Below are 26,490 nucleotides of genomic sequence, written 5' to 3' on the forward strand. Positions count from 1 at the left end.
ATTGGACTCACAAAGCTTTGAAACCCAAGATGGCTACAACTACTCGTCCCAAGTGGCTTTGGGTTATGAAATATCAAAAAGAGGTGTGGGAAAAAGGTCACTTCAGAAAAGCTTTGATTACTGCTTCAACACCACACCTACTGTGGTGACGTCAGTGCTCGTCAAGAAGGAACTGGTAATGCTCATGAAGTCCTTTAAAGACCCACTGATGAAAAATGTCTTTTTTTGTGGCATTTTTCTGTTGATGGAATACATGCATTACGAAAATTAAGCTAAAATGTGCACTTCTGAGTATTTATTTGTTCAAATGGTTGTGAGTTAGGAGTAGACAAATAAATGCTGTTGGAAAAAGTTTATTTAGATGGAAAATATACTGGGTGGGCCACAAGGTCCCTACTTCAAGCTCTTAGCAACGCAATAATACTCCCGCCCACAACCCAAAGGCAAATTTCTAATGAGCTACTGCAGAAACTATGTCCTAGAAAATGACAGTTTTTATTTTTATTATGGCTAAAAAAGAAATCATAATTAAAAGACTACTGAGAACTATTTTACAATGTATCAAAATATGATCAGAGATGGGTCTTTAAACTGCTGGAATTCATCCCTCTATCTTTTTTTCAGCTTATCCATATATTATTTTTTTGGTTTATTTTCTTATTTTGCGAAGTGTTCTGATTAATTTATTCATGTTGAAATCACAGATGTCATAAGTTTAAAGCATCTTTTAATCAATAAAAATTTCAAAAGATTTGTGCTCATTTCCTCAGGACGAAGAGTTGGCTAACACTCCTAACGATCACAAGATACTTTATGATTTGAAAGAATCTGAAGAGCACCTCAAGGATGACTCCACATCAGAAGGATCTTCTGCAAAAGAGACAAGTAACACCTCCCAGGATGGTGGTCGTGCTGGTGAACTACACACCGTGCGAGCATTTTTGTTTGACGTAGAGAGACACAATGTGACTATATCAGAGGAGGAGAAACCTGCAAGCTTGGCTAAGGATTTGTCCAGGAAGCCTTCGTTTAAGAGAGAAAGTGTGGCCGGACCACTCTCCCCCCCTGTCTTCGAGGAACCTGCATCTCCATCCACTCCTCTTCGTGTGGTACACGCTTTCGATACAGTTCAAGCAATTGAAGAGAAAAGGGCAGTGAGCGAGAGCGTCCCATCAGCCCAGTGGGAAGATAAGGCCATGACGCTCCGCTCGAGACGCTCAGACACGAGCAGACCGGGGCTCGAATGGATGGATCAGCCACAAATCCAGCCTCCTGTGGAAGTGATGCCAGTGCCCCGGTATTTGAGAGTAGGCGCTTTACCAAAGTGGAACGCGTCTGATCTCAACCAAGAGTCCATTTTGGAAAAAGGGACACAAAAGGAATCGCAAAGGGAAGCGCTAGTGGACAAAGAGGGTGATAGACAGAGATGGGCAGATGAGGAAGAAGGTATTGCAGCACATAAATATTTAAAGAGAGAGAAAGAAGAACAGCCGAAACCAAGGGCAACTTACTTTGCTTTGACTGGGCAAATGCAAGAGCCTGTTTCTCCCAGAGATGCAGGGACAAGAGAAATAACTGTGCCTTCTGATAATTCCTCTGTGAGGTCGGCTCTGGGGGGGCCACAAGGAAAAGTTCTTTCCGTCAAGAGGAATCCATCTTTAGAGGAAGCCTTTGAGAGGAACACTTCTCTGCAGGAGCTTGAAGCAATGATGAGAAGGCAGTTGTCTCCTAACGACACCACATCTCATACAGACAAACAGTCGAGAAACGCAGAGAAAGAAAATCGAGAAACTGAAAGAGAAAATCTCCATGAACAGGTCAGGGAGCAGGTTAAGGAGACGCAGAGACAGCTGGAGGAGGAGAAGAAGAGAAGTTTAGAGAGGATTATAGAAGTAGATAGACAAGAGCTCATTGAAGTTAAAAAGCCCAGGCTAAAGGAGAAGGAAAGACAGCGGTTTCATGAGATAGAGAGACAGAAACATAAGGAGAACATTGAAGAGGCTGAAAAACTAAAGCAGATGACATTGGAACAAGAAATGTTAAAAGAGCGTGAAAAACAAAAGGAAATTGAGAGGGAAAGGCAGAAGCAGATGCAACAAGAGCTAGAAAGGCAAAGAGAGCTGTCAAAGGAGAAAATGAGGAAAAGGGATGAAGAGAGGCAAAGAGAGTTGGACAAGGAACGACAGCAGCTTGAAATGCAACAGGAGAAGCAAAGAATGGAAGAGATGGAGAAACAGAAAGAGCTGGAGAGGCAACAACTAGAACTGCAGAGGGAGAAGGAGAAGCAGTGGCTTGCCGAAGAGGCAGAAAAAATCAAACTGATAGCGCTGGAGCAAGAGAGGATGAGACTTAAAGAGCTGGAAAAAGAGAGGGCAAGGCAAAGAGAGCTAGAGCATCAGAGAGAAGTGGAACGAGAAAAGCAAAAAGAGATGCAGAAAAGGCGGTGGCAGGAAATCGAAAGGCTGAGGCAGAGGGAGGAAAAGGAACGACAGTGGCAGTTGGAGAGAGAAAAACAAGAGCTGGAAAGACAGAGGGAAATCGAAAGGGAAAAATTACAAGAGCAGGAGCGGGCAAAAGAGAGGCAAAGGGATGAAGAAAGGCAAAAACAGCTGGACAGGGAAAGGCTGCAGCTGGAAATGCAACAGGAAAAACACAGAAAGGAGGAAGAGAAAAGGGAGCTGGAAAGGCAACAGCTGGAAGTGCAAAAACAAAGGCAAAAAGAGTTGGAGAGGCAACAGCTTGCTGAAGAGGCAGAGAAATTAAGGCAAGCTGCACTAGAGCAAGAGCGTTTAAAACTAAAAGAGCTTGAAAAAGAGAGGGAAAAACAAAGGGAAATTGAGCTACGGAAAGAGATGGAAAGGGAAAGGCAAAGGCAGCTGGAGATGCAGAGACAGCTAGATTTAGACAAGCAGGAATTTGAAAACCAGAAACTGAGAAAACAAGAACTGAAGGAGAAGATGGAAAAAGAAGAAGCTGAAAAATTGAGACAAGTTGCCAAACAGCAAGAGGCAGAAAGACAACGACTCAGAGAGAAGCAGTGGAAGGATGAGGAGCGACTGAAATTGGAATCGTCAGCCATGAGGCCGACGGTGCTGGATCTGGACTCGGTGCTAAGAGATGAGTTGTCCCCTAAAGCCTCTCCCAATCACGGTGACCCCTCCATGCGCTGGAGGGAGCCATACAAGCCTGCCATTCTGGACATAGACTCATTTAAACCTGAAGCGCAACCCTCCCCAAATAAAGACTTGTTTCCAGTGTCTGCTATTCAGGAACTTGATGCTGCATTCGGGTTTAAGTCAAGTCCTGCGCCCGAAAGGGATACCAACTGGAAAGTACCACCACAACCCACCGCCGTGTGGACAATGTCCCCTCAGGATCCATGGGAGCTACAGCCCGTGGAGATGTCAGTAGATAAACCTGTGATTGAACCCAAAAAGTCTCCCAGCACCCTCAGCCCCCAACAGCCACTCCGCAAGCAAGAGGAACGACTCCCAGATCAACAGAACGACTGGGCTGCTTTTCTGAACGAGCGGTTTCACACCAGCCCTGAAGTAAGAACTAGGAACTCTCTTGGAGTCTTCTCTGGCAGCCCTCAGGGAGAAGAGATCTGGGTTCCTAGAGAATCACAAAGCAGAAGCCCCAGGAGATTACAAGGATCTCAGGTGAGGAGGGAGCAATGACACACATTGAAAGGAAATTTATACAGTATTATTGTCTGTGTTAGGAAAAAGAAGTCATCCGGTAGATTTAGCAGTTGGTACAACTGCCTATAGACAATTGAGTTACGGCATTTACACTTTGATTAATCCTAATATTTGTGGACAGCTGGAATGATGCGTGAGTGAATCCAGACACAATCACATTTAGAGATGGTCTTACCCACATGGATTTTCAACAGCGGAGTTGCAACTCAAAGAATAAACTAGTCAGTGTGGTCAGTCACTGGCTATTTGTTTGAACCAACTCTTGAGTTTCTGGGGCCCATTAATCATTGTAACTGTATTATTATTGATTGCAATCAACTGATATTTTAATGAAATTATCTCCAATCAGATAAACAGTTAAATTGATGTTATTTTTGAAGTTTTTCTTTTTTAAATGCAAAAAACGTTTTCAAATAAATTGAATAAAGTCATGACAGTACAAAATTTAACAGGTGATTGGGGCTGAACTCCTTTTAGTTTTGTATGGTCAGCTGTTCCTAGAATTATGTACATTAATAAATTATGTTAATTTTAATTTATTCATATTCAATTAATTATCTCAGAAGGAAAATAAAGTTTAAATCTAAAAAACCTTCTCAAAATGCATTTAAAAAAGTCAACAGTAAAAAATAAAACTATACCAAAGGTTTAAAAACGTTAATAAAATATGGCGAAAAACGTACAATTAAAATGAACATGGTCCAGTTAACCGAAAGCCTGTCTATGTATCAAAGCTTGAGCTGCTTTTAAAAATAATGAATTTTATCAGCAACTTCTACAGTCATCCATAAAATATAAGTTAGCTCAAATTTGAACATGTAAGAGCATATAAAAACATTTAGAAGGACCTTAAAGGTTCTGACTAGAACAGCCTGGTTTGTGATCTGAGGTGTCAGGAGATCAGTAATTGGTCCTTTTAATTAAAAAATGCTACTTTGAACTTCAGTGGAGTGATGATGATAAAGTTCAATTGATGTGGGTTGTTTGAAGGGATCCAGTGAAGTCTTGCTGCAGTTTTTTTTTACACTCAGGGGGGTAAAAGGTTTTAGGTGCTGAAATTGAAGTGCAGAAAAATAAAAGCAACTATAAAAATATATATTTATATATTTTTTTAGCTGAACTTTCAAGAGCAGGTGGAAAATCATGAAAACTAGAAATATTTGAATCTTCAGAATACATTTTAGGAATGTATGTGGAACAACTTTTGAATGGATTACTTTTAGTGATGTAAGATTTATTTTAAACCTTTTTTTTTTTTTTTCTTAAAGGAGCTGAATAGGATGCGTTCCCGAAGTATGTCTAGAAAATCTGCACGCTCAAACAGCTCCATGGAGGAAAATCTGTCCAGGATGAGGAGTCGCAGCGCTAACAGAGAGCAGGATCGCCACAGCTGGGTAAGTGAAGCAAAGAGAGAGCTGCTCCTGCTCCTGCTGATATTATAAAAATTCAAATTCATACTCTCATTTAGATAAATTATGTTTCAAACATTGAAGGCTTTGTTTTTGAGTTTGTCAACAATTAACTCCCCATTTATGTTTTATTTAAAATAAAAACAACAATTTCTCAATAATCCACAATTATTCTTCATTTTATCTAAAGCACATGTTTCAAACTTCAGGCCTCAAGGATCTGTGTCCTACATGCTTCCAGCTAACCTGCTATTCTAGTTCCTTACTGGCGAAACACACCTGAGCAGGAACCCGCCTGCAGACTAGACAGGGTTTCAGAATAAGCAGCAGGATTCCGGCCCTCGAGGCCTGGAGTCTGACAGAGGCTCAGCTCCTTCACAAGACCAATATCATACATGACTGCAAATATATTTGTCTTATAGCTGGATACATCCTTGTGTTTTCATCAGACCTTCTAGAAACAGTTCATTTAATCATTCACAGTTGAACTCACTATATCTTTAGTTATTTTAAGTCTCATATAAATTTTTTTTTACCAAGCAAATGTAACTTTTTAGGGCTTTACTCAAGCAAAAATCACAACATTTAGCGCTAAATGCTTCGTCTGTGGCGGGGTATGTCAAATACAGTTTGATCTTTTTAGAATGAAATAGTTTTGCTCTTTAAAGTGACTGTATGATTTTTATTTTTCTCTCTGAGCACATGTATACTCTTGCTTCAGTAACAAAAGCCCTTCAGGGCTGATGACTTTATTTCACCCGTTTCACATCTTTAGACTTTAGACAAAAGTTATAAAACTCCTCCTCATGTTAGAGACAATCAGGATTAGATAAGAAAACCACTTAAATAGAATTTGTCGCTTTGCTTTAACCCATGATTGTAAACAGAAGTAACATCTTGTGTTTCTCCTGTACCTGTTCTACTGCTTTTCCTTTAAACCTGTTGCTGACTGTTTTTCTTTTCTTAGATTGGTATATGTGATAGCACAAATGCAACTCCAGATCTACTCCTCACTAGTTCTGTTTGCACACCTGATATTTAAGTCAAGTGTGCACTTTTGATCAGTTGTGCTGGGTAAGGTTTACTTTGCTCTTTGTCATTGACACTGTAATTGTGAGCTGGTTTTGGAAGCCGGAATTGTTCTGTTGTGTAAAGTCCGAGCTGGAATAGGAGTCAGTACTCGATCAGCAGCTCCATCTAGTGGTGAAGTCTACATTTATGAGCACTAGCAGTAATCCTGGTACTCGTTCCTCTTTGCTGAATGGTGTTGCATCAATTTACTACAATGAGATGTAGAGGATCAGATTAAACATTTAAATAAAAAATGTATATGTTGATAATACGCTAATATATTTGTGTACCCTCCCCCCCCAGTAATTATGAACACTGGAAACACTTGTCTGTTTGGTTTGGTAATAAAGTGTATCTGCAGAATTTAGCAATTTCATACAATCATCATGATGGGTTTTGATCCTGTTGTTGCTGATTGATTTCTGCCAGTATCTCTGGTTCCTTTGACCATCTGCTACTGTTAGTTATCAAGACAACGGGAGATTAGGATGGATAGTCTGGATAATTCCACTCTGATCTCAGTCTGTGATGCGACTGTCTACTACAAATCCAAACTCTTCAGTGAACAAATTATTTCCTTCTTTAGTTTTGAGTCTAGCTATCACAATCACAGCATTAAACAGAAGAACTGTTCACAGTTTAAGGTTTTGAAAAAAAATCTGGCATTAAATCAGTTAATCCCCTGTTGCCGCTCACCTTTAAACAATTTTCAAAGCAGCATAGTGTCCATGCGAGAGGATCATATGGCACGTTTAACAAAAAATACTTTTGAACTAGAGCTTTTCCTGGTAGTAGACCCATTGCATAATATAACTTTTTAAAATCTGTGTTGACTTGTCGCTTTTAAAAGGAAGTATTTATTAGAAGATATGTGACTTGTGAAGTTAAAACGACTAGTCTCTCTATTTACTCATTGTCTGTCAACGTCATAATCAGCTTTAGTGCAAGTAAAACAACTGAAAACTTTGTTAGATAATTAAAGGAAAAAAACATATGGATTTCAGTTAATTTTGAATGTTTGGGATACTTCAAAGCTACTTTTGCTTTAATATAAGTGATATTTCAGGACTAAAAATTAACTTGTCTTTGCTATATCTGTTTCTCAGTTTTGATTCGTTTGGGCAAAATGTTTTTGTCTGAGTTCAAGTTTATCTGTATATATTAAAGAAATAATATAATAGTAATTAGTAGTAATAGCTCTTAATCATTTGGTTTTTAAAACTAGATTTGATGCCAGTATGTCACAAACACATCCTTCAAAATAAAGCTCCAAACTCCATCCCATAGCGAGAGAAAACCCCCATTATCAGTGACTGTGTGCTGATAATCAGTGCTTAAAGATAATAGTGCATCAATTTTCTTCATAGTTTTGCTTGTGTGCTTTCAACTTCACACAAAAACACAAACATAAATGCACAAGGAGTCTGTTAGAGGATTCTCCTGCAACCATCATGTCTTGGTTTTAGAAGAAATCAGACAAATCTGGCATTTCATGCATTTTTTTTCTTTATTTAACCTACATTTTTCAGCAAGATCCTACTATTGATAAACAGTTGTCACATTTATCTCTGAAAATATCTTTGCATTCATATTTATTCAAGTCTAAATTAATCAGCATATATCCTATATATGTAATCTACACAAAGAAAAAAGTTGGAAAAAAGAACAGATATTTAGACTTATTTGACTTGAACGTGCCTATATACCTATGCTGCATACAGTAAATGAGATACAATAAATAAATGCATGTTTTAGACTGGTAGAAGTGTTTTGATGAAGTTTAAAAGTGCAGATCAAAGAATGGAATATTGTTGGAAGCTGCATTATAAATGTGGTTGAACTGCTTGAGTCTTTTCTGTCCCTTGATAAACTTCCTGATTTCAGATGTCTTCCTTCAGATGTTTACATATATTTACATGTATAAAACTGAAAGCATTGAGGAGACGGCAGTCTGCATCTTTGTTTGACTCTGGGTTGAGTTTCCAGGCAGGTTGCAGTAAACTAACAAGATTAGCTGCAATGAGTCACTTCCCATTGGATGACACTGATCATACAAAGGAGAATGAATTAGGAAGTGATTGATCTTTTGTTGTTGGATTTTATGTTGTATTGAGAACTGCTTTGTCAGTGTTTGGAGAATTTGTTTCAATTCTGCTTAATCAAAAATCAGATTATAGGATACTGAAAGGTGATATTATTCATAAAATTTACTTTATTCAAACACATGTTTTCATAGATTTTAAAATTGTAGGAGGAAATACAGCAAGTCAGATTTTTTATGATTAGTCTGATGGGGAAAAATGATCTTAATCAACAGCTTTCAGACATTTGGTGTCTTCCTTTAATTCACTTTTTTTTTCTACTGTGTTTTTTAACTCCTGAGTATTTTTATGGGATATTTACATATAATGGATTAGATATTGGTCTGAATATAAGATGGATTAGAATGTTTGATGCTTCGAAACAATCAAATGTATTTTCAAGAAAACAAATAAAAAACACCAAGTACTTTGCATATTCTGTCTTATAAATGTCGCACAATTTCCTGAGACTGATGGCACTCTAGCAATAATGCCTGGTCATACTATCTAGTTCAGAAAAACCCTGTGATTGTGCTGGAAAAATACGTAGATCATGTTCAGAGACCTCCCCTCTGACTTTATTTTCATCTTCATGTGCTGTATTACAGTCTTTGCTGCCTAAGCATTTTCCTGCTCACCCTTTTTGCTCTTTAACATCTGTTATAGTGAGAATCCAAGACAACAGCAGAGTTTTTTATGAGGAAACAGCTGACTAAGCTTTCAGAGAAGCTCAAGTAAATACCAGAATGAGACCTAAAATCCCTGATTAGTTATAGAGCAGATGCCCCGAACTTAAAAAAAAAAAAAAAAAAAGAGCAAAACCAACAAAAGACCCCCAACCCACAACAGGATTAAGGAGCTAAAGAAAATAGCTGGAGTATAGTCCATTTAATTATCTGTTACAGTCCCAATAATATAGGTACATTTTATTTTTATTAAAGTTTTGCAACCATCCAAACTCACAGATATTCACAATTATTAAAGAGCTCTTTATTTTGTATTTAGAGGTCATTTACTTTGCCTTTAAGCCACCAAAAGTGTGCAAGATTGACGCAAATGCTTTAGTGCTCCTAAATAAAGTTTTTTGTTGTCATGAGAGTTCAGAGATCATACCAGCAGGGGGCACACGTGAGCAGTTCTTGACCTTGTTTTAACCCATTTCCATTCATTTGCTCAGAGGCTGATGCAGCCTTTCCTCAAGGCATCCGCTGTAACTTTATGATGGATAAACGGCGTGCCAAAAGCCTGTGAGTTCATGTCAGGAAGGGCTGCTCTGTTGTTTGCATACGCTGAGCTCTGAGTGGGAGTTAAGCAAACATTTACTTGCCTCTGGGGATTCTTGCTTTTTGCCAAACGGGGCTGAAAAACTGGTTTAGCATGTGGTAAAATCTACTTTATTATTTCACTTTGCTCCCTTTAATTGATTGGTTTCAAATCTGTCTGTAGTTTTGGGTTGTTGCTCATTTATTATTTAGTTGCTTAAAATGACTGATTTTTGTTCTCCTAGTTCGGTTTGTCACTTTACCTGCTGCTCCCGGACCGGGCTGGAGGAGCAGAGCACTGCAGAACATTCATCACCCCTCTCCTCTTTCTCCCCCTCCCTTTGCCTCTCTGAGTCAGGGACCTCCCATTCTCCCTCTCACTCTCCCTGATTCAGTTCCCTCCCTCTCTCCACCCAATTTCTCCTTGACAGTGAGTCCTATAAAGCAGACTACAAATAGCAACTGCTGACGCATTTTCTCATACCTGCCGTTACCTGCAGAAAACTCAAACTGAGGCGGTTCTCTCTTCTTTTTCTGGATTTTTCCCCCCTTCCTTTCATCTTTTGCTGCCATCTGTTTTTCCTCCACGGAGTACGAAAGACTTCAGCATCTCTTCGTTTTTACCACCAGCTGTGAAATCCCTCTGCAGCTCTGAACACCGCGCACCATCAGGATGTAGCCCTGTCAGTTGGATGGATTATTTAACTCCAAACCTGAGCCTTTCTTTTTGGATATGAATTTGTCAATGTCAACTCTGGGACAATGCTCCCTATGCTGGGATTTTGATTGTAGGTCAGGACAGGAGCTCACAGTTGATGAACTCAAAGGGATTTGGTTAAACGCCGTAAATAATCAAAACAAAGTGAACATCCGCCTGAATGAATTGAAATGTTTTTTCTTTTAGCTCAGGGGTGATTAACGGCTTTAAAACTATAGAAAACCTGTCAGAGGGTGTGAAGCAGTTTGACTAGTGTCCTTTATGAGTATTTCTGGCCTTTTGTAACCTCTGGGTTGCTGTTTGTGTGTTGTGACAGAGATATCATAGCAGGCATATCTTGTAAGCATTGAAATAGACATTAGAAAGCTTCCCATGTTCAGCTGAGGCAGACCGAGTGGAGCCTTAACACTGATGTGTTGAAACAAGAATCCCGGTGGCTCCGGCGGGACTACCCTGCAGAAAGACGCCTTACGAGTGAAACTGGAGGTGTCCTGGTCTCTGGATGACTTGCGATATCCGTGCTGCATTACGACCTGGGAGTGAATGAGCTCTGTCATTGCTCTCTCCATCACCTTCCTCGCTGCTGCAGCGTTGACCCTGCGTCAGTAAAGACCTGGGACTCCATCCCCGGACTGCTGTCTCTCTCTGCCTCTAATGTTCCCCTGCTGCTGCGATTGCAAGAGTCACAGCTCAGCTCGAAGCCTCTGTTCAACCAGCAGAGCATCGTGATGGAGTACCTCGGCGATAAGCTGTCAGGGGCTCACTCTCAGGTGTCAGGGTGGGTAGGAAATGTCCGTCGCTCCCTTCACGGGGCGTTTAACTTTCTATCCAGCTCAGTGGAGAGGGGAGGACGAGAAGACGACGGAGCGGAAGGTTTCAAGAGGACCAACTCCTTACGCTCCCTAGCGTCCCGCAGTAGGGAGTCCATCCGCAGGTTCTCTCTGCGCAGCCAGCAGCGTTTGTCCTTACGCAGACGTACGGCGCCCAACACCCCCACTGCTGTAAGACGCCATTCACACATTTTGGGTACAAACAGACAGCTTCTCTTTGATGTATAGACGGCATATTTAGAAGTATGGACTTAATTAAAGTTCAAGTTATTTTGCAGCAATGTCCATGTGTCTGTGGTAACAGCTGCAGTTTCATCCAGCATGAGGTCCAGAGTTAAGCGTATCATGAGCTCTTACACCTGCTGTGACAGCCATGCCGCTTCTTCTGAGTCTTTATATGCTTCCATCATATTTCTGTCTTACCTTACTGCAACTCCTGATTGTGTGACTGGAATATTACTCCACGGAGTCTACAAAGTCTTGTTATCTGTTTAAACTTTAATTTTGTTTTTGTTGAGCTATGTAGACACCAGGCATTTGACGTGTGTTCATGTCACTACCAATCAGAGGCCTTGATTGGTCAAAGCACTTGGTTTGACATGTAACACATGTTAATTGGCCACGTGTTTTGTCCGTAGAGCCTGAAAACGATTGCAAAAACTTGCGTGAGAGTTTTGAATGCGAAATCCTGAAACGTAAGTTCACATAGACTCTTTATTGAAAGTGTCTGCTTGAACGAGAACAATGCAAATATAGCTTTTGACTAAAAATAAGTTGTAAACAATCTTTTTTTTTTTTGATAGACATGTAAAATGGGTATAGATCGGGTTGTGGGTTGTAAACATACATTTGTTTTAAAACATAAAAATGACTCCTTTTTTCTAGTTTTAACTCTTAAGTTGCGCTTCCAGTTCTGCTGATTTTAAGTCTGGTTAAACCCAGAGATTTTCACATTTCCTCTTGGTCATGCCTCATGAAAATATGTACGTCATTCTGGTTAGGGATTAATTTGTGGTTCCTAATTTGTTACGCATTAAATGAAGATGTGTGAGTATTGTTCTGTGACATTGAGACGGCAGGAGCTTGGATTAGTCCCTTGTGTCATTTTGTTTTCTTCTGTCATAAATAGTTGTTGTCGATTATTGACCTAATAAGATTTATTTTCAGCTTTGTCTGCTTTACTTTTTGTTTTGCCTTATTTTGACCTTTAGGCTTCTTGATAGTCATAACTGTTGAAGGCACTCATGGAAATCCATTTGTTGCAAAGGAGCTGCTGTCAGTTTTGCGCCAACGCCTATTTATTCAAGTGCTGCACAACACCTCATGAGTCACATCTTATAAAAGTGAGAGGTGTCGTCATTGCTTAGGGGTTACGTCTTAGTTTAGGATAACAGCAGCTGTTATTCTGTTCTTTTAGAAGCAGCATTTGCTTTCCATCATTGAGAGCATGAATGACGGTTAAGAGGTCAGTTGGACAGATGGATGAGAGCCTTTGGCATCTTTCTATTGTGTATTAGTAAGTTTCATTAGCAGGTATTTCTAAAAATACAGTTTTATTTATTTTTTAAAAAAGTGCACATTGTTAACTCAACTGAAGAAAATTCATTAACACTCTACTGGAAATGATGCAAACGTTATCTTGGTGTATCCGGACTGGAAATGTCCATTTGTCCAGACTGAGTCCACTTAATTTGGTCCAAATTTAGACCTGAACCTTGTGATTGGTCAGTTTTCAGACTGGCCTTCAACCTGACGTTTCTGTTTTGAACCAAAGCTTGTAAACAAAAGCATGTGACTAAAGATCTCTTCAGTCATTGGCCAGGAATTACAAGGTCGTGGCAAAGAGAAGAGATAATGGAAATCCAAAGCTTTTGCAATCCTTGTCAGGATCGTTCTCTATTCAAACTTTATATGTGTTTTGTTGACCAATTTTGAAGGTCTGTGTCAACATAAGCTACAACACTTTTTATTGGCTGTTTTGGCACAGTGGAGGAATACTGTAAGGCAGTCACTGAGGAGACAATGACTAAGACAGTACGCTGATAAGTGTTTATGACATATAGATTGTTGGGAAAACAGTGTAAGAATCAATAAGTATCACGTTAGAAGTTGTTTTATTGAGTCTACATGCATCTGACCAAATTTCAATGAGTTGTTGTGTCTCAACGTTGCTTTACATTTGTCTCTGGCTTATTATTGCCACCTTCCTACTCTGTGTACATCTCGCAATGCTCGGTTACAGTGGCCATTTGGTTCAGTTATTCCGCTACGAGTAACGGAGTATATCCAGACTGAGGAAACTGAAAGTGAAGCAAAGCTCAGTCCGATTGGAAATGGGATTAGAAACTCTCAAACGAGAGCAGTTTCCAGTCCCAGACCAGGGTCCGCTTAGGTGTATGCAGACTGAAAATTTGTTCTGGATTACCTAGATTAAAAAACTCTGGTTCACTTAAAGCAAACTAAATCTGTCCAGTCTGAATGCAGCTTAAGAAAAGTATGTGTTGGTGCATACAGCTCTATGAAATAAGTGGATTTAAAGGTTATATGTACTGTCAAGCTAAACCAGATTGAGCCCTCTGGTTTTTTCTGATTGACCAGTCAGACTGAAAAGAATAATCTTTTAGAAATATTCGTACGTGACTTACAAAAGGTACTATTACATATTATTACTGGAATATAAGAAATGGCAGTTAACTGTATACATATCTTGAAACGAACATCTACAGTTTATGCATCATGTGGAAAACACCTCAAAAACAACCCAAAGACTGAAAATAATCCTCTGCATCAGGTTCAGCTCACTCTGAAAAAAATTCTTAAGCCAAGTCAGGATTTGACATTCTTCCTCTCCGTTCTGCGAAGAGTGTGGAGCTGTTTCTGTGTGCTCGGCCGATCTCTACATAACAGCAGAATGTGAATTTCGGTGTGCTGGGTCATACGGTTTAGTTTGTCATCTGCCCGCATGAGATCATGCTCTTAGAAGCAGCTCGTATGGAGAATGTTCTCACTGATTAATGGGTTACACATTTTTTTTCCACCCCACCCTAGTCAGTCAGTCCGCAGATATGAACAGATGAGTAGAAAATGTGATGACACACTGCAAGTACAATTTACAGCTGTTAATAGACATCAGCTTTATGAGATACTAACATCAGGTTTTGTATCTAGATGCTTTCAAATTGATGGCTGTTATATACCGAGTAAATGTTTTTTAAAGAGAAAGGTTTATATTTACAAGCTCTAACTTAAAGTCAACTCTCGTCTGTTCACAAACCCTGAAATCAACTCGTTGACTGCGTCAAAAACCAGGATCCTACCACAACGGCTGTGTTCATGCTAACACGTGTATTATGTGTCCACAGTAGTTGCTCACTCTGTGTTTTAGTCCCTGATGTAACTCCATCTGTTAGGCGCTTCACCACAGAGCTTTCCTTTTTCAGCTCACCGTCTGCTGACTGCTGTGGTTGGCTAACGTGCAGCAATCAGTGCGTTATCGAGGAGAAGTTTCCACACGCTTGTTCCTGCTCCTTCCTCCGCAGATTCTCTGTCAGACCCAGTTAGTGATCAACGCCTTCTCTCCTTCGTCCTTCCATTCATCCGCTCTTTGTGTTATTTCCCTTTGACACACCCTTCATATCCAGGGGATGTTAGCTAAGAAAGGGCTTGCTCTTAGAGGCTTTACATCAGTGCTGCTCGACCTGCTCAGTGTTCTATATGGTCCTCTTTTCTATATGTTTGCGATAGATTATGAATCCTAAAAACGTTAGGAACAAGCATAGGTCAGAATCATGCATTATTAAACTAATTATATTCATTATATCCCTCATACATAGCTGCAGTTCCTGTACAGCGGCGCCTCTTTTCAGCATGTTGAAGCAAAGGCCGTCTTGAAACTTTCTCAGATCAGGTTAACGTTTGGACGCTCTGTACAAACACACAGGACTGGAATTTTTATCAGCAGAACTTTACGAGGCTCGGTTTGGCAGCTGTGTTAACAGCCTACAGCAACGTGTAGAAGACAGGCAGATGGCACAATAAGAAACATATTTTTAACTTGTAAAACAAAAATATGGCTACAAACCACTGACGACTGTTTTGGAATTAACCCTTTTTGTGAAACCCTTTTTTTGTTTTTAAGTGTGTATCTGCAGCTTGATGCACTATGATATCAGGTAAAACTGTATATGAGCTCAAGAAAATGCATTTTCACTGATGATTGAAATCAGACACAACTGTTTTCTCTATTTTTCACTGGTACTTTCTACCCAACTGTTTTTAATTATCTAATTTTCTGCATTTATTATCTCTGTGCTGTTGCATTTCTTTTTATACACACAAGCTAAAGTTTAGAAAAAGCATAAAACATAAATTGGGTCTTACTTGTTTTTATTATTTAAACACAACGTAAAGAACCGCTCTGATAAAAAAATGGGTTTTAAACATGTTCTTGTGGGACTTTTCTGATTATGGAGGACACGTATAAAGAAAATTAAGCTTAACATTGCATTTCTGAGTATTTATTCTTTCAAACTCTTATGAATCAGCAGCAGATAAAAAAAATCAAGTTGGGAAAAGCTTGTAGGTTTGACATGGAACCTATAATGGTGAGCCACAAGCTCCCTGCTTTCTTCTACTCTGGTTCATCTTCTTGTAGACAACTACATCCATGTACATCAGTTTTCCTTATTCAACCTGGCATCTGGATCAAAACTGTATGGCTGGATTGCTTCAGTATTGCTCTCCATTTTTGTTGCACTCTAATGTTGGGTTGGGGTTGTGAGGGGCTGTAAGCTATTGAGAGAGAGAGAGAGTAAACAAAGGGATGAGGGGAAGTGAGGGTAGGCTTACTCTGTGCCAACAGTTCCGCCTACAAATTAGAGGTGAATTTCTAATGATTTACAGCCTCTGAATAAAAAACGTGTCTTAGAAAACAACATAGATTTTAAAATTTTGGCTAAAAACGTCATAGTCATAATTAAAAGACCATTGGTAGTGCTTTTAAAATGCATCAAAGATAATTGGAGTAGGTCGCAGTTTAAATTGTATGCAATGTTATTCTATGCTGAACACGACGTCTCTGAAATGCAAAGTTTTCATGATTTAGTGTCTTGTAGAGCCAACATAAGCAGTGGTAATTGTAAGTTAGAATTATTCATGATCTTGTCAGTCTGTCTCTATAATTTAGACATTTTGTCTTTTTTGTTTCAACCAGCAGCGCTTCCATTTACTGCGGTTTGCTGAATCTTCCTCTTGTGAGGATTTGACTCGATTAGCTTAGTTTACAGAGAGGCTTTTGGCCATCTTAGATGCTGTGATTTGTTAAATGTTCTTAACAAACCATAAATGAGCGGTCTCTTTGTGCTTCTGCTGACAGTAACATTTACTAATGTTGCTAAAGCTAGTTGTGGTTAAGTCTTGGGTGGGTGTGTAGATCTGGGTGGTTTCTGTCTGTTGTAAAGTCTAAGTAATCAGATTGTTTCGAATGTTTTGCACATAATATCCCTTTCACCTTAGATTGATGGACTTCACATTCTTTGATACTCTCCCAGACTGCTGCGATGTTCCTCCTTGGCATTGCGTTAATGACACGCTCTTAAATTGCTGGATGCTTCCTCCATGTTGCAGTTTAAAGTATCACCAGCTAACGGCTCTCGCCGTCAACCAGTCAGGTGTATTAAATTTTACAGATGTCCCCTTGAGCGACATCTGATGACAGGATCTTCTACTGTGGTTCTCCTTGCCTATATAGGCCAGGGTTATCGGTTCATGTGCAGGCCTGCCCTCCTGAGAGCCGTTTGGTTTTCAGACAGTATGTCCTCTGTACCAGCCTCATTAAAAGAGGCACGGTTCAGTAGACAGCAAACACACTCGCCCTCCCGCCTCTCTTTGTCCCCACTCTACTCATGTCTCTATTAACTCATCCCTTCACCTTCCATTATCCGTCTTGCCACCGCTGACAACCTGCTGCTCCATCATCATTACTGCTGACACCTCAAATAACCAGCTGAAAAGCTTCAGGACTCTCACAACAAAAACAAATTTTAGTGTGCATTAGAAATTGAGGGAGTCTGTGTTCTTCAGGGCTCTTCTTAGACTCTTACAGAGACAGCTGCTTTAAAGTGATTTTTGGATTTATGTCCCAGATCAACTCTAGATAAGAAAAGATAAAAACTGATATTTGATAACTGAGGGCTGTACGTTGGTGTGGTGGGAAGCAGCATCCCTTTACAGGCAGAAGCTCCCATTGAATTTTGTGTATCATCATACTTTTAACAGGTATTTTGGGACCATTTAGGTAAACCAAAGTACTGTGATGAAATTTCATAACTTAAATCTGACAATTTCCTGCTATTGGCTGTCTCCATAAAAGACTGAGGGAATGGAATATTGATGGATGCAAAGAAATGGATTGAGGATGGTTAAATGGCAGTTTGACTTGTAGCCAATAATGCAAATGTACAAAGATGGAGAGCTGTATTTACTGGTATTAGTACAATTTAACTAACAATACAAAGTCATTTTAAAATGGTAAGATCATTTTTGGCATTACAGCATGAGGAAAGACCTAATAAAAGCATCTCACTAGTAAACCATTTATTCCTGTTGTGGGAACCAACATTAAAATGATTAAATTGTAGATTTTTTTTGCGTTTTAGTAGTTTAGGAGCTATACTGGTGGAATATTTTGATTGACATACAAGATCACAACTGCTTTGTTGTGATGCTCCAGTTGTCAGTTCTTTTTCTGTCTGAATCCTTTTCATCTTTCCTTTTTTTATCATGTTTTATCATGTATTGGGAGGTGTGACGACATACTTCACACCCTTCTCTCTAGCCTGTTGATAACTTACTTTATATCAGGCTTTTGGGAATTTTTATCTCCATTTTGGCTTTTTCTTCAACTCTATCATCCCCTTTTGACTTTTGTTTTTTTGTTGGTTTTTTTTAGGTTAAATCTCTATCTAAGGGCCAAATTATTTTGCACATTATTTTATTTACCACTGTTGATCATACCTCATCATTGTTTTATAGCAGCTTATAATGCCATTTAACTTCCTGCTTCTTCTCCCTGCTTGTTGCCTGCAGGTGCAGCAAACACAGAGTGGTGAAGAGGAAAAGAAACACTCCGGAACGCCAGTTCGTGAGACTGACAGTCAGTACGGGACCTGGGAGACGGGACTGCGATCCGATGACAGGTAAAACCCTTCACTGTCAGCAGCAATTATTTTACGAGTCTGTGACAGCTCAAACTTTCAGAGCTTTTACTGGAATTTTACATCTGTAAAACATGTAGTTTACAAAGATTTGAATCATGTTTCAAATCTTAATCTACAAACTTGAGGTGCTTCTATTCCCCTCTGGAATAAAAACAAATCCTATTAGTATCAATAGTTTCTGGAAAGTATCATAACTGTAGATGTATGTAATACTGACTACAAATTTTGTGTAACAATAAATTAAAACTAATTTCAGGTTTGGGTGTAAACCGGAGTTTAATGGGAAACTCAAAGTAATTATTGTCAAAATAGTGTAGATAGTTTGATCATTACTGCCGGACACGTTCAGGTTTAGACATGTGAACTGTCGAAAGCAGCCTGAAGAGTAGAATTTTAAAGAAAACAATAATTTACAGATCAGAAGCTTTAGCTGACAGTTTTTAAATTAAAAGAAGACTCATCATGAGGGACTTTAGTTTCTGACTGAATCTGTTAATCATGGAGTCTCTGATTTCTTTCAAAATCTAGGGGGTTAGATTGAGATATTTTCTAAACCCCTGCAGTGAGTTTTACCAAAAATAAATGATTTACTTCGTTTTTTTTTGTCATCCTTTTGAAATAAATCTTCAGGATTTGTTCATTACATGCATTTTTTGTTCGCTAAAATTTTCCAAGAGTTCTTTTTGTGCATTTTTACTTTTTTGAGATGTTAGGTCTCACCCTAAATACTATTTTTTTCCAAAGCCAACATTTACTTTTTGATGAAGATTCACAGATGTTTTGTCTGCATATGAAGTTAAAAGTGCAGTTGCAGTTTGATAAATGGCTCTTGCTCTGTGTTTTGCTGTGTCGGCTTTCTCCTCTATATGCAAGAGTGCGCTGTGTTAAAGCTGCAGTTTAATCTTAGCTTTTTCTGTGGGACAATGGAAGTTTCTAATAAAAAAAAATTTCCTCTCAACAATTGTTTGTTAGCTTTCTGTCTGTGGAGTTCTCGTGCTCTTCTCTAGTGGCACCAAACTAATAATACAGTCAGCACCAGAGCTTCACTTCATCCAGTTCAAATTGCTGGTCTTCTGGTTCAGGAAATGTGTCACTTGAGGAAGTTATTCATATCTTTTTAAAACTTCACTTTTAAAAAAAATACTTTTTTGGTTCTGCTAACATTCCACTCTTTGGAAGATCCATCAGCAGGGCTGGTGGATGGATCTGTTGCCTTTTTGTTGCTGATGGTGACTTATTTTTGTGGTCAAGTCAGCAAACCACACGGAGACGTCATGGCACAAAGCATAAGCCTCGGTTTGGATTAGAAAAAAGTCAAATTATAAAGCTCTTTAAACTGCTTGATGTTGGTAGATTTGGATCTGTGTGGTTTTAGTACAGTTTTCCTTGTGCAGTCCCTCTCAGAACGTTTGAGTCTGCAATGGGGGAGCTGTGAAGCAGAGGTAGAGTGGTCGACCTCTCATCAGAAGATTGCAGGTTTGGTTCCTGGCTTGCCCGCTCGCTCAGGAGTCAAAGTGTCCCTGTCCTGGTGGTTATAGGTTGGTGCCAGCGTTTGGCCGCCATTAATGTGTGAATTGTAAAGCACTTTGGGTCTTTCTAAGAAGGTAGAAAAGTGCTTTATAAGTATATGGCATTTACAATTTAACTGCTCGTTTTGGAGTTTTTGTGAGCACTATCAAAATCTGCCCAGCAAAAACAAACAGTTTTATTAAATGTTTTAAACCTTACCGCCCCCTTCTGGTGAAATGATCAATTTCAGCTCTAATAATGACCAACCAGTTTGTATTTTACATATCATATATAAAACACTATTTATTGTTACAAATTAAGTTTGAAGCAATTTGTTGTTGAAATGTTGCAGTTATTTGAAGCTTCTCACTGTAAAGTTTCAGATTTTTTTTCTTTTAATAATGCTGTTTTAAAGTGGTTAAAATGCTCTTTTTCTTTGTCTTTACAGCCTGACGTCTGTCACTCCTAGTTCAGACAGCTTTCTCAGTCCATCACCAAGAAAGCCGTCTCCACCAACTTCACCTGGTGATAACGCGTTGCTGTCTGACAAAGACACTTTGGACAGCCTTCCTCCCTCTTCTTCATCGGAGAGCCAGCCTCTCTCATTTCCTGATGTAAGTGCTTAGAGTTGTAGTTTATGTAAAATACGCCTCAGCTACATTTGTATTGAATCTTCTTTTTTTGTATTGACATCTAGGCTCCAACCACTTTGTTAGACACCAGTGCTCTTCGCTCCAGAGCCCAGCTGGGGAAGAAGCGGGCGCCGCGTTCACGGCCCACCAGAGCAGCACGACAGAGCGCTGCACAGTCTGAAGAAAGCACAGCAACTACAGACGACTGGCTTTACCGGGACTCAACAGGTTTGTCCCATCAGTTTTTGATTTCACAGGGGAAAAAATGATGACGTTTCTATTTTAAAACTGTTTATCATACTTTGTGAAAATCAAGTTAATGAAAAATTACGGGTTTGCGTAAAACTATAAATAATAATTTAACAATCAATTAGGTTTTGCAGTAATAAATTCTTGTCTGCACAATCTTAATGTTGACGCCTAACATTTTCATAAACTCTATCAAAACTTTTGTATGCCAACATCCTCAACATTCCAGCAGTCTGGGTTCATGTTTCATGCAATTTAAATATGTTTCAAAATAAACAGTAGGATTTACATGTTGAAAAAGTTGATAATAAAATCAAATATTTATTTTTTATTTATTTTGTCTTTAAGAAAATATTTTTGTTTGCATTTTCCTTCTCTTTTTTGCTAAAAATGAATTGTGAATTGAAATTTAATAATAATTTTACTTTATTGTATTTGACAAGTTGGGCATGATATGCAATTCTGGCAATAATTAAAGCAAATTAAAAAAACTAAAGACTATGATTGTGCACACATTTTTTATTAATTTGGTTGCAGACACGTTTGCATCAAATATGATTAACACAGCCTTTTAGTAAATTAGGACTAATATGGTTTTATTATTTCATATGAGTTTGCGTTTTTAGATAAACATCCAGGCAGTTTCTGGTTTAATCTGCAGTGAACACACCTTTAACTCTCTTAGAGCACCGACTACTCCATATGATCTGATAAGAGGTTGTAGCTGGTTAACCAGAAACACGACTCATTTCAGACACTTCTTATCACCTTTTCATTTTTAGTGTTACTCTGAAAAATCCTTTTGTTTGTGCTCGTTCATCTGGAATTAAGACATTTAGCTGAGCGAACTTTTAAACCTGTGAAAGAAAACAAAAACTGTTTCCTTTTACAACAGAAGCAAAGCCTGAGATTCAGGAGACTGAGCTGGAGTCTGAGGAGCCAACCAGAGGAGCAGATGTGGGCCTCGCCGTTCCCTCACAGCCTCAAAGGGTCGCCATGTTTCCTGGCTTAGACCCTTCAGCGCTAAAGGTGACCTGCAGCCGCCTCATTCAGTGTATCTGTTAATTACTATCAGTTCCAAAGCTGTAAATGATTATAAACATTTATGATGTTTTATTCACTAGAAGGGTATGTGCCATAATTAGATAATCAAAGACTTCTGGAAACATCATTGTACATTCTCGAGTGTATCATATTACTCTTAATACCACAAGGGGGCATGAAGGTCTCTGGGGTCTTCAGATTCAACAGCAGAAACACAAGTAGCTACTCACGGTGAAGAAAAAAACGGGCTGTTTTTGGACCAATTTATAGCTTCATAATTTTAGAGTAGTGTCGTCTTTAAATCCTCATACAAATCACATTCTAAGCTAACTATAGTAAATTGTATTTAATTGGACAATTGGTAATTTGATTATAGACTCTGAAAAAGTCATTGTTCTTTGCTTGGATCTGAAGAGACTTGAGAACTACAACTATAAGATGTCTAACACAAGTTTCTACACATCTTTTTGAGGAAACAGAAACCAAAATTACTTTTAATCTAAATCTATATTTTCTTCTTTTTTCCTTTCCTACGCTCCAAAAACAGAACCCAAACAAATATGTCAAAGTTTTTGTTTTTTTTTTTAATTTAAAACGTTTCCTTTAAATAAGCAAAATGTAAAAAAAGTAGTTCACTTTCGGCTTATCCCTTTTGTCGCCACAGCGTAACAGCACCCACTGTTTCGCATCAGTGATTTGGCAGAGATTTTACGCCGGATGCCCTTCCTGACACAACCCTGTACTTGAGGGGCACAGGGACCCAGTTAGGCAGCAGCGTCAAGGGTCTTGCCTAAGGACCCAATCTGGGTGGGGATCAGTGGACAACCCTGGGAATCGAACCCAGGGGTTCTGCGTGTCAGCCCTTCACCTAGCCCACTGAGCCACCCAGCCGCTAACCAAAATGTTAAAAAAATAATAAATAAATAAAAAAATAAAAAAAATGTTCTTATTGACAAGAATGTCTTTCTGAGAACAAGAATTCTTGATAAGAACTTTTTTTTTAAGCAAAATGTAAAAAAAAAGTTCTTATCAAGAATTCTTGTTTTCAGAAAGAAATTCTAATAACTAAGATGTTTTTTTAACTAGGATTATTTTTCTGTTGAGAAACTTTCTTGATAATTTATTTTCTTGCAAGACAGAAAATACGATTTTTTTTTTCTTGAAACTGGCATCTTGTTACTTTATGGCTCAGTCTTTGCAGTGTATTTCCAAATTTAGTTGTACTTGTTTTAGATGCTTATTTTGTTTCTTTCAAGTGAAACAAACCAGACAGGGGTATTATTTACTTTTAAACTGATTGTCTTAAATAGTAGTTTCTTTTTTTTACTCTGAAGTTATAACTTTAAGGTAAAACGTTTTTCCATTTTTTGTTCCAGCTAAATCAGCATTTTATTAAGAAGAATTACTTTTACAAAAAGACTTTCAGTCTTAAAAGCCTTCTTAGGATAGGAATAAAAAGGAAGTTCTGTCTTTCTTCAGAGCTGCTTTTTCACATGAGATCCCTTCAGTTTGGCCTGACTGCATTCCTCTTTTACTCCACCTCTCAGGTCACACAAAGGAGCTGTCAAGTTCACCATCTCGATTTGCAAGTCTTAACAACAAGCTCAGTTGTCTGTCCTGAAAGCTGAAATGTAGATGTGCTTTGAATCTTTCCTCTGTTTCATGAGCCTGCTCTTAAAAATTCAACTAATGAGTTTTGTTAAATATCTCAAAAAGTTTCAGAGCTGTTCTTAGCTAGTGTGTTTGTGTTCATATTTGGAAAGGCAGCCGTGAAGGGTCTATAATGTACAATAGTCTATCACTTATCACAGGAGGTACGTTTAAAAAATTACTTGCGATATGTGGAGTCCTCAAAGCAGTCATCTTTATTTTATTACAATTATTAAAGATATTTTAAAGCTGTAAAACCAATTACTACATGATTTACACACTTTTCTCAGAGAGAAAATTGTTCTTTTTATGTTTAAATCTCGAAGTTCAAACCTTCTTTAAAAAAATAAATCCAGGTTTATACAAGAAAAAAAAGTCAGTTCGCGATTGAAAATATATAGAAATTAGGCAAACTAAACACATTTTGCACTGGAGACTTGGTAGATTAATTGACAAGGTCTCCAGCCAATCAGGACGTAGACCACTGTGCTGCTTTAAAAAAAATTGCCCCAAAAAAACCCTGCAAAATCATGAAAGGTGAACAGTTATAAAGTAACAGTTCCCTTTTTAAATCAAAGAAAAAAAGTGTTCAGTTGTCTCTCCATCATGAAACCCTGAAAGATCACCAGCTTTACTCCCTTCTGCTCTTTTGTCATCAGGCACAACTGAAGAGGAGGAGCGACTCCGACAATCAACCCGACCCTCCTGCTCCTTCTCCATCCCAGCCGTCTCGCTCTCCCAAGTCTCCGTTCCTCCCTCGAGCGACACGCGTGCTGCCCCCACCTGGCGGGAAAGAGAACGGGTAAGCCAACACAGGAAATTTTCGGGGCAAATTTTGAGGGAATTATTCAACATAAAGTAAAGCTGCCCCACTTTTTGTCTTTTGCAGAGAGGAAGAGTCCCCGAAGTGGTTGAAAGAGCTGAAATCCAAGAAGCGTTTTAGTCAATATGAAAACGAAAACAATTAAACGAGTAGGTAAATTAAATTCCACTTTGTGGGCTTCATTCTTGACGAAGAAATGTATATTTTTCACCTTTGACACGTCTTCTCTTCCTTCTCTCCTAAAGGTTGCCTTAACAGATGAATCTGTGAGAATCAGAAGCCTTAATGTTTGACCCAGACTGTCGGAAGATTGGATCCACAGCTGCTGATGTGAATATATATATATATTATAAATATTCTTTATGTTGAACTTTTTTTGTTTTGTTTCTTCCATTCTGGGTCAATAAATGTGCATGGTGCCTTTCTGCCGAGTGGAGGAAAAAAACGAACAAGGAGAAAAACCATCTTCACGTTTTCAATGCTTGAACCCGTGAAGCTCGGCTTCATCGGGACAGACTTCACTACACAGGGACCAGGAGACATGACAAAATGATTTGAACGTCAAGTTATTATTTTTTTTTTTGTCAGGCACCTTTTTGGGACGTCTAACTTGCGGGACCTTTTTACTCTGTTTATCATTGCATCTTTTAGGACAATCCAACAAATATGTCACATCCACCTGTTGGGGGATAAAAGTGCAAGTTGCTGACAGAATTGAACCTTTTTTATTTGCTATCAGGTAACATTTCATTCACTAATGAATTTTTGACTACGGAGAACAAATCACCTCTGACTTGATTGACACTTTGTATTGCTAACAAATGTAATGATGTGTTATATTTGTTTCTTCACACATTGAGAAGTAGTTTGGAATAAAACACTACACTTAGAGGCTCGACGGCCTTTTGTTGCTGGCAGTGTCACATTTGCTACGTACTGTAAATGTAAATATATATATATTTTTTGTCTGATTACCTTGTGGATGAGAGATGGGACAAACGCACACACTCCAAATCAGCACAAACACTACTTTCTCTTCCCTTCGGTCAGACAAAAACGATTGTAGCTGCGAGCATCCAGCACTCATGTTTTGACAATGTCTTTTCCCAAAACAGAAAAGTGCAATTTTGTCTTTTGTTTAAATCTCATGTGCATGCACAATCTCCCCAGTTTAGCTGAGCTCCAGCATCCCGGTGGAAGTTTTCCCACAGCACTGATTTACAAGTCCACTCTGCCTTCTTTATTGCTCCAAACAAACATGAATGTTGGATTTATGGCTCGACCTCCTCATTATGTTTGCCATCAGCCACTCCACTCTACGCTTCCTGCTAAGCACTTTTTCACTTGATGCACTACAGCTCTGACCTGTGCCCTCTCTCTCTCTGAGCCTCTAATGGAAGTGATGGTGTTGATGGAGGCTTCGGAGCGATTGTCCTGGAATGTGAGGGTTTATTTTCATGTCCTCGTTTGTCCCTTTTTATTTGAAAATACCCATGTATATTGCACTGTGTTGTTTTGGCCAGTGTCATCAAGTGAAAATAATTCTCAATAAAAGTTTACTTGAACTCAGTTTTTAGTCTGTTGTGGTTTTATGTTAAAGGTTTACTCAGTACTGTGAAAGAATAGGGTTTAGTACACACAACACATCAGTCACTGTGTTTTTACCTTCAACCAATTGTAATTGGCCCAACCAGGTAGAAAGAAGCAAGCTTGTGATTGGACTTCTTTTTGTCACATGTTCAGTGGAGGAAGGAAGTATTTTATTTTTTAGGTTTGCCCACATGAAAAGAAAGTGACAGTCGTTCATCTTAATGGTAGTGAACTGTGAGATAGAAAATCAAGAATTGACATACTTTTATTTACATTTCATTAAGAGAAATGCATATTTGATCCTCGTAACTATTGAGAATTCTGGTTTAAAAAAAAGACCAGTTAGTCTTCTAACAACCTGTCGCCTGAATTGAAGACACTAAACTAATCACCTGTAGAAAAGACACCTGTCCACAGAATCAGTCCATCAGTCAGACTACAAACTTCCCAACATGGATTTAAGGAAGGAAAATGTAGATTTGCACAAGACCAGAAAGGACTACATCAGCAGGAAGCTAGGAATTAAAGTCACAACTGTTGGTGCAATTGTGTTAAAATACAAGAACTACAACATGACTATCAATCCACCTTTAAATCTGGGGTTTCAAACAAGATCTCACCTGCTGGGGTTTCCATGATCATGACAACAGTAAAAAATAGGTCTAAAGCAACACGACAGGAGTTAATGGATGATCTTTAAG

At 38.7% G+C, this 26,490-nt stretch overlaps 1 protein-coding gene across 2 annotated transcripts in view; it reads left to right on the top strand.

The window, feature by feature from the left end:
- si:ch73-138n13.1 (trichohyalin) overlaps window positions 1-25,768 on the top strand; it is a 31,637-nt gene extending 5,869 nt beyond the window's left edge. The window contains exons 5-13 of one of the 2 annotated variants that reach the window (XM_024275157.2): window positions 771-3,662; window positions 4,973-5,098; window positions 18,162-18,271; window positions 20,250-20,415; window positions 20,499-20,661; window positions 21,578-21,711; window positions 24,036-24,178; window positions 24,266-24,352; window positions 24,445-25,768. In XM_024275157.2, coding sequence (XP_024130925.1) covers window positions 771-3,662; window positions 4,973-5,098; window positions 18,162-18,271; window positions 20,250-20,415; window positions 20,499-20,661; window positions 21,578-21,711; window positions 24,036-24,178; window positions 24,266-24,344 — 3,813 coding nt within the window. In that variant the 3' untranslated portion in view covers window positions 24,345-24,352; window positions 24,445-25,768. The remainder of the gene's footprint in view (window positions 1-770; window positions 3,663-4,972; window positions 5,099-18,161; window positions 18,272-20,249; window positions 20,416-20,498; window positions 20,662-21,577; window positions 21,712-24,035; window positions 24,179-24,265; window positions 24,353-24,444) is intronic. The other variant, XM_024275156.2, reaches the window with a different exon arrangement.
- Window positions 25,769-26,490: the final 722 nt, after the last annotated feature.

The sequence above is a fragment of the Oryzias melastigma genome, linkage group LG9, assembly GCF_002922805.2.
Source record: "Oryzias melastigma strain HK-1 linkage group LG9, ASM292280v2, whole genome shotgun sequence".
Taxonomy (NCBI): domain Eukaryota; kingdom Metazoa; phylum Chordata; class Actinopteri; order Beloniformes; family Adrianichthyidae; genus Oryzias; species Oryzias melastigma.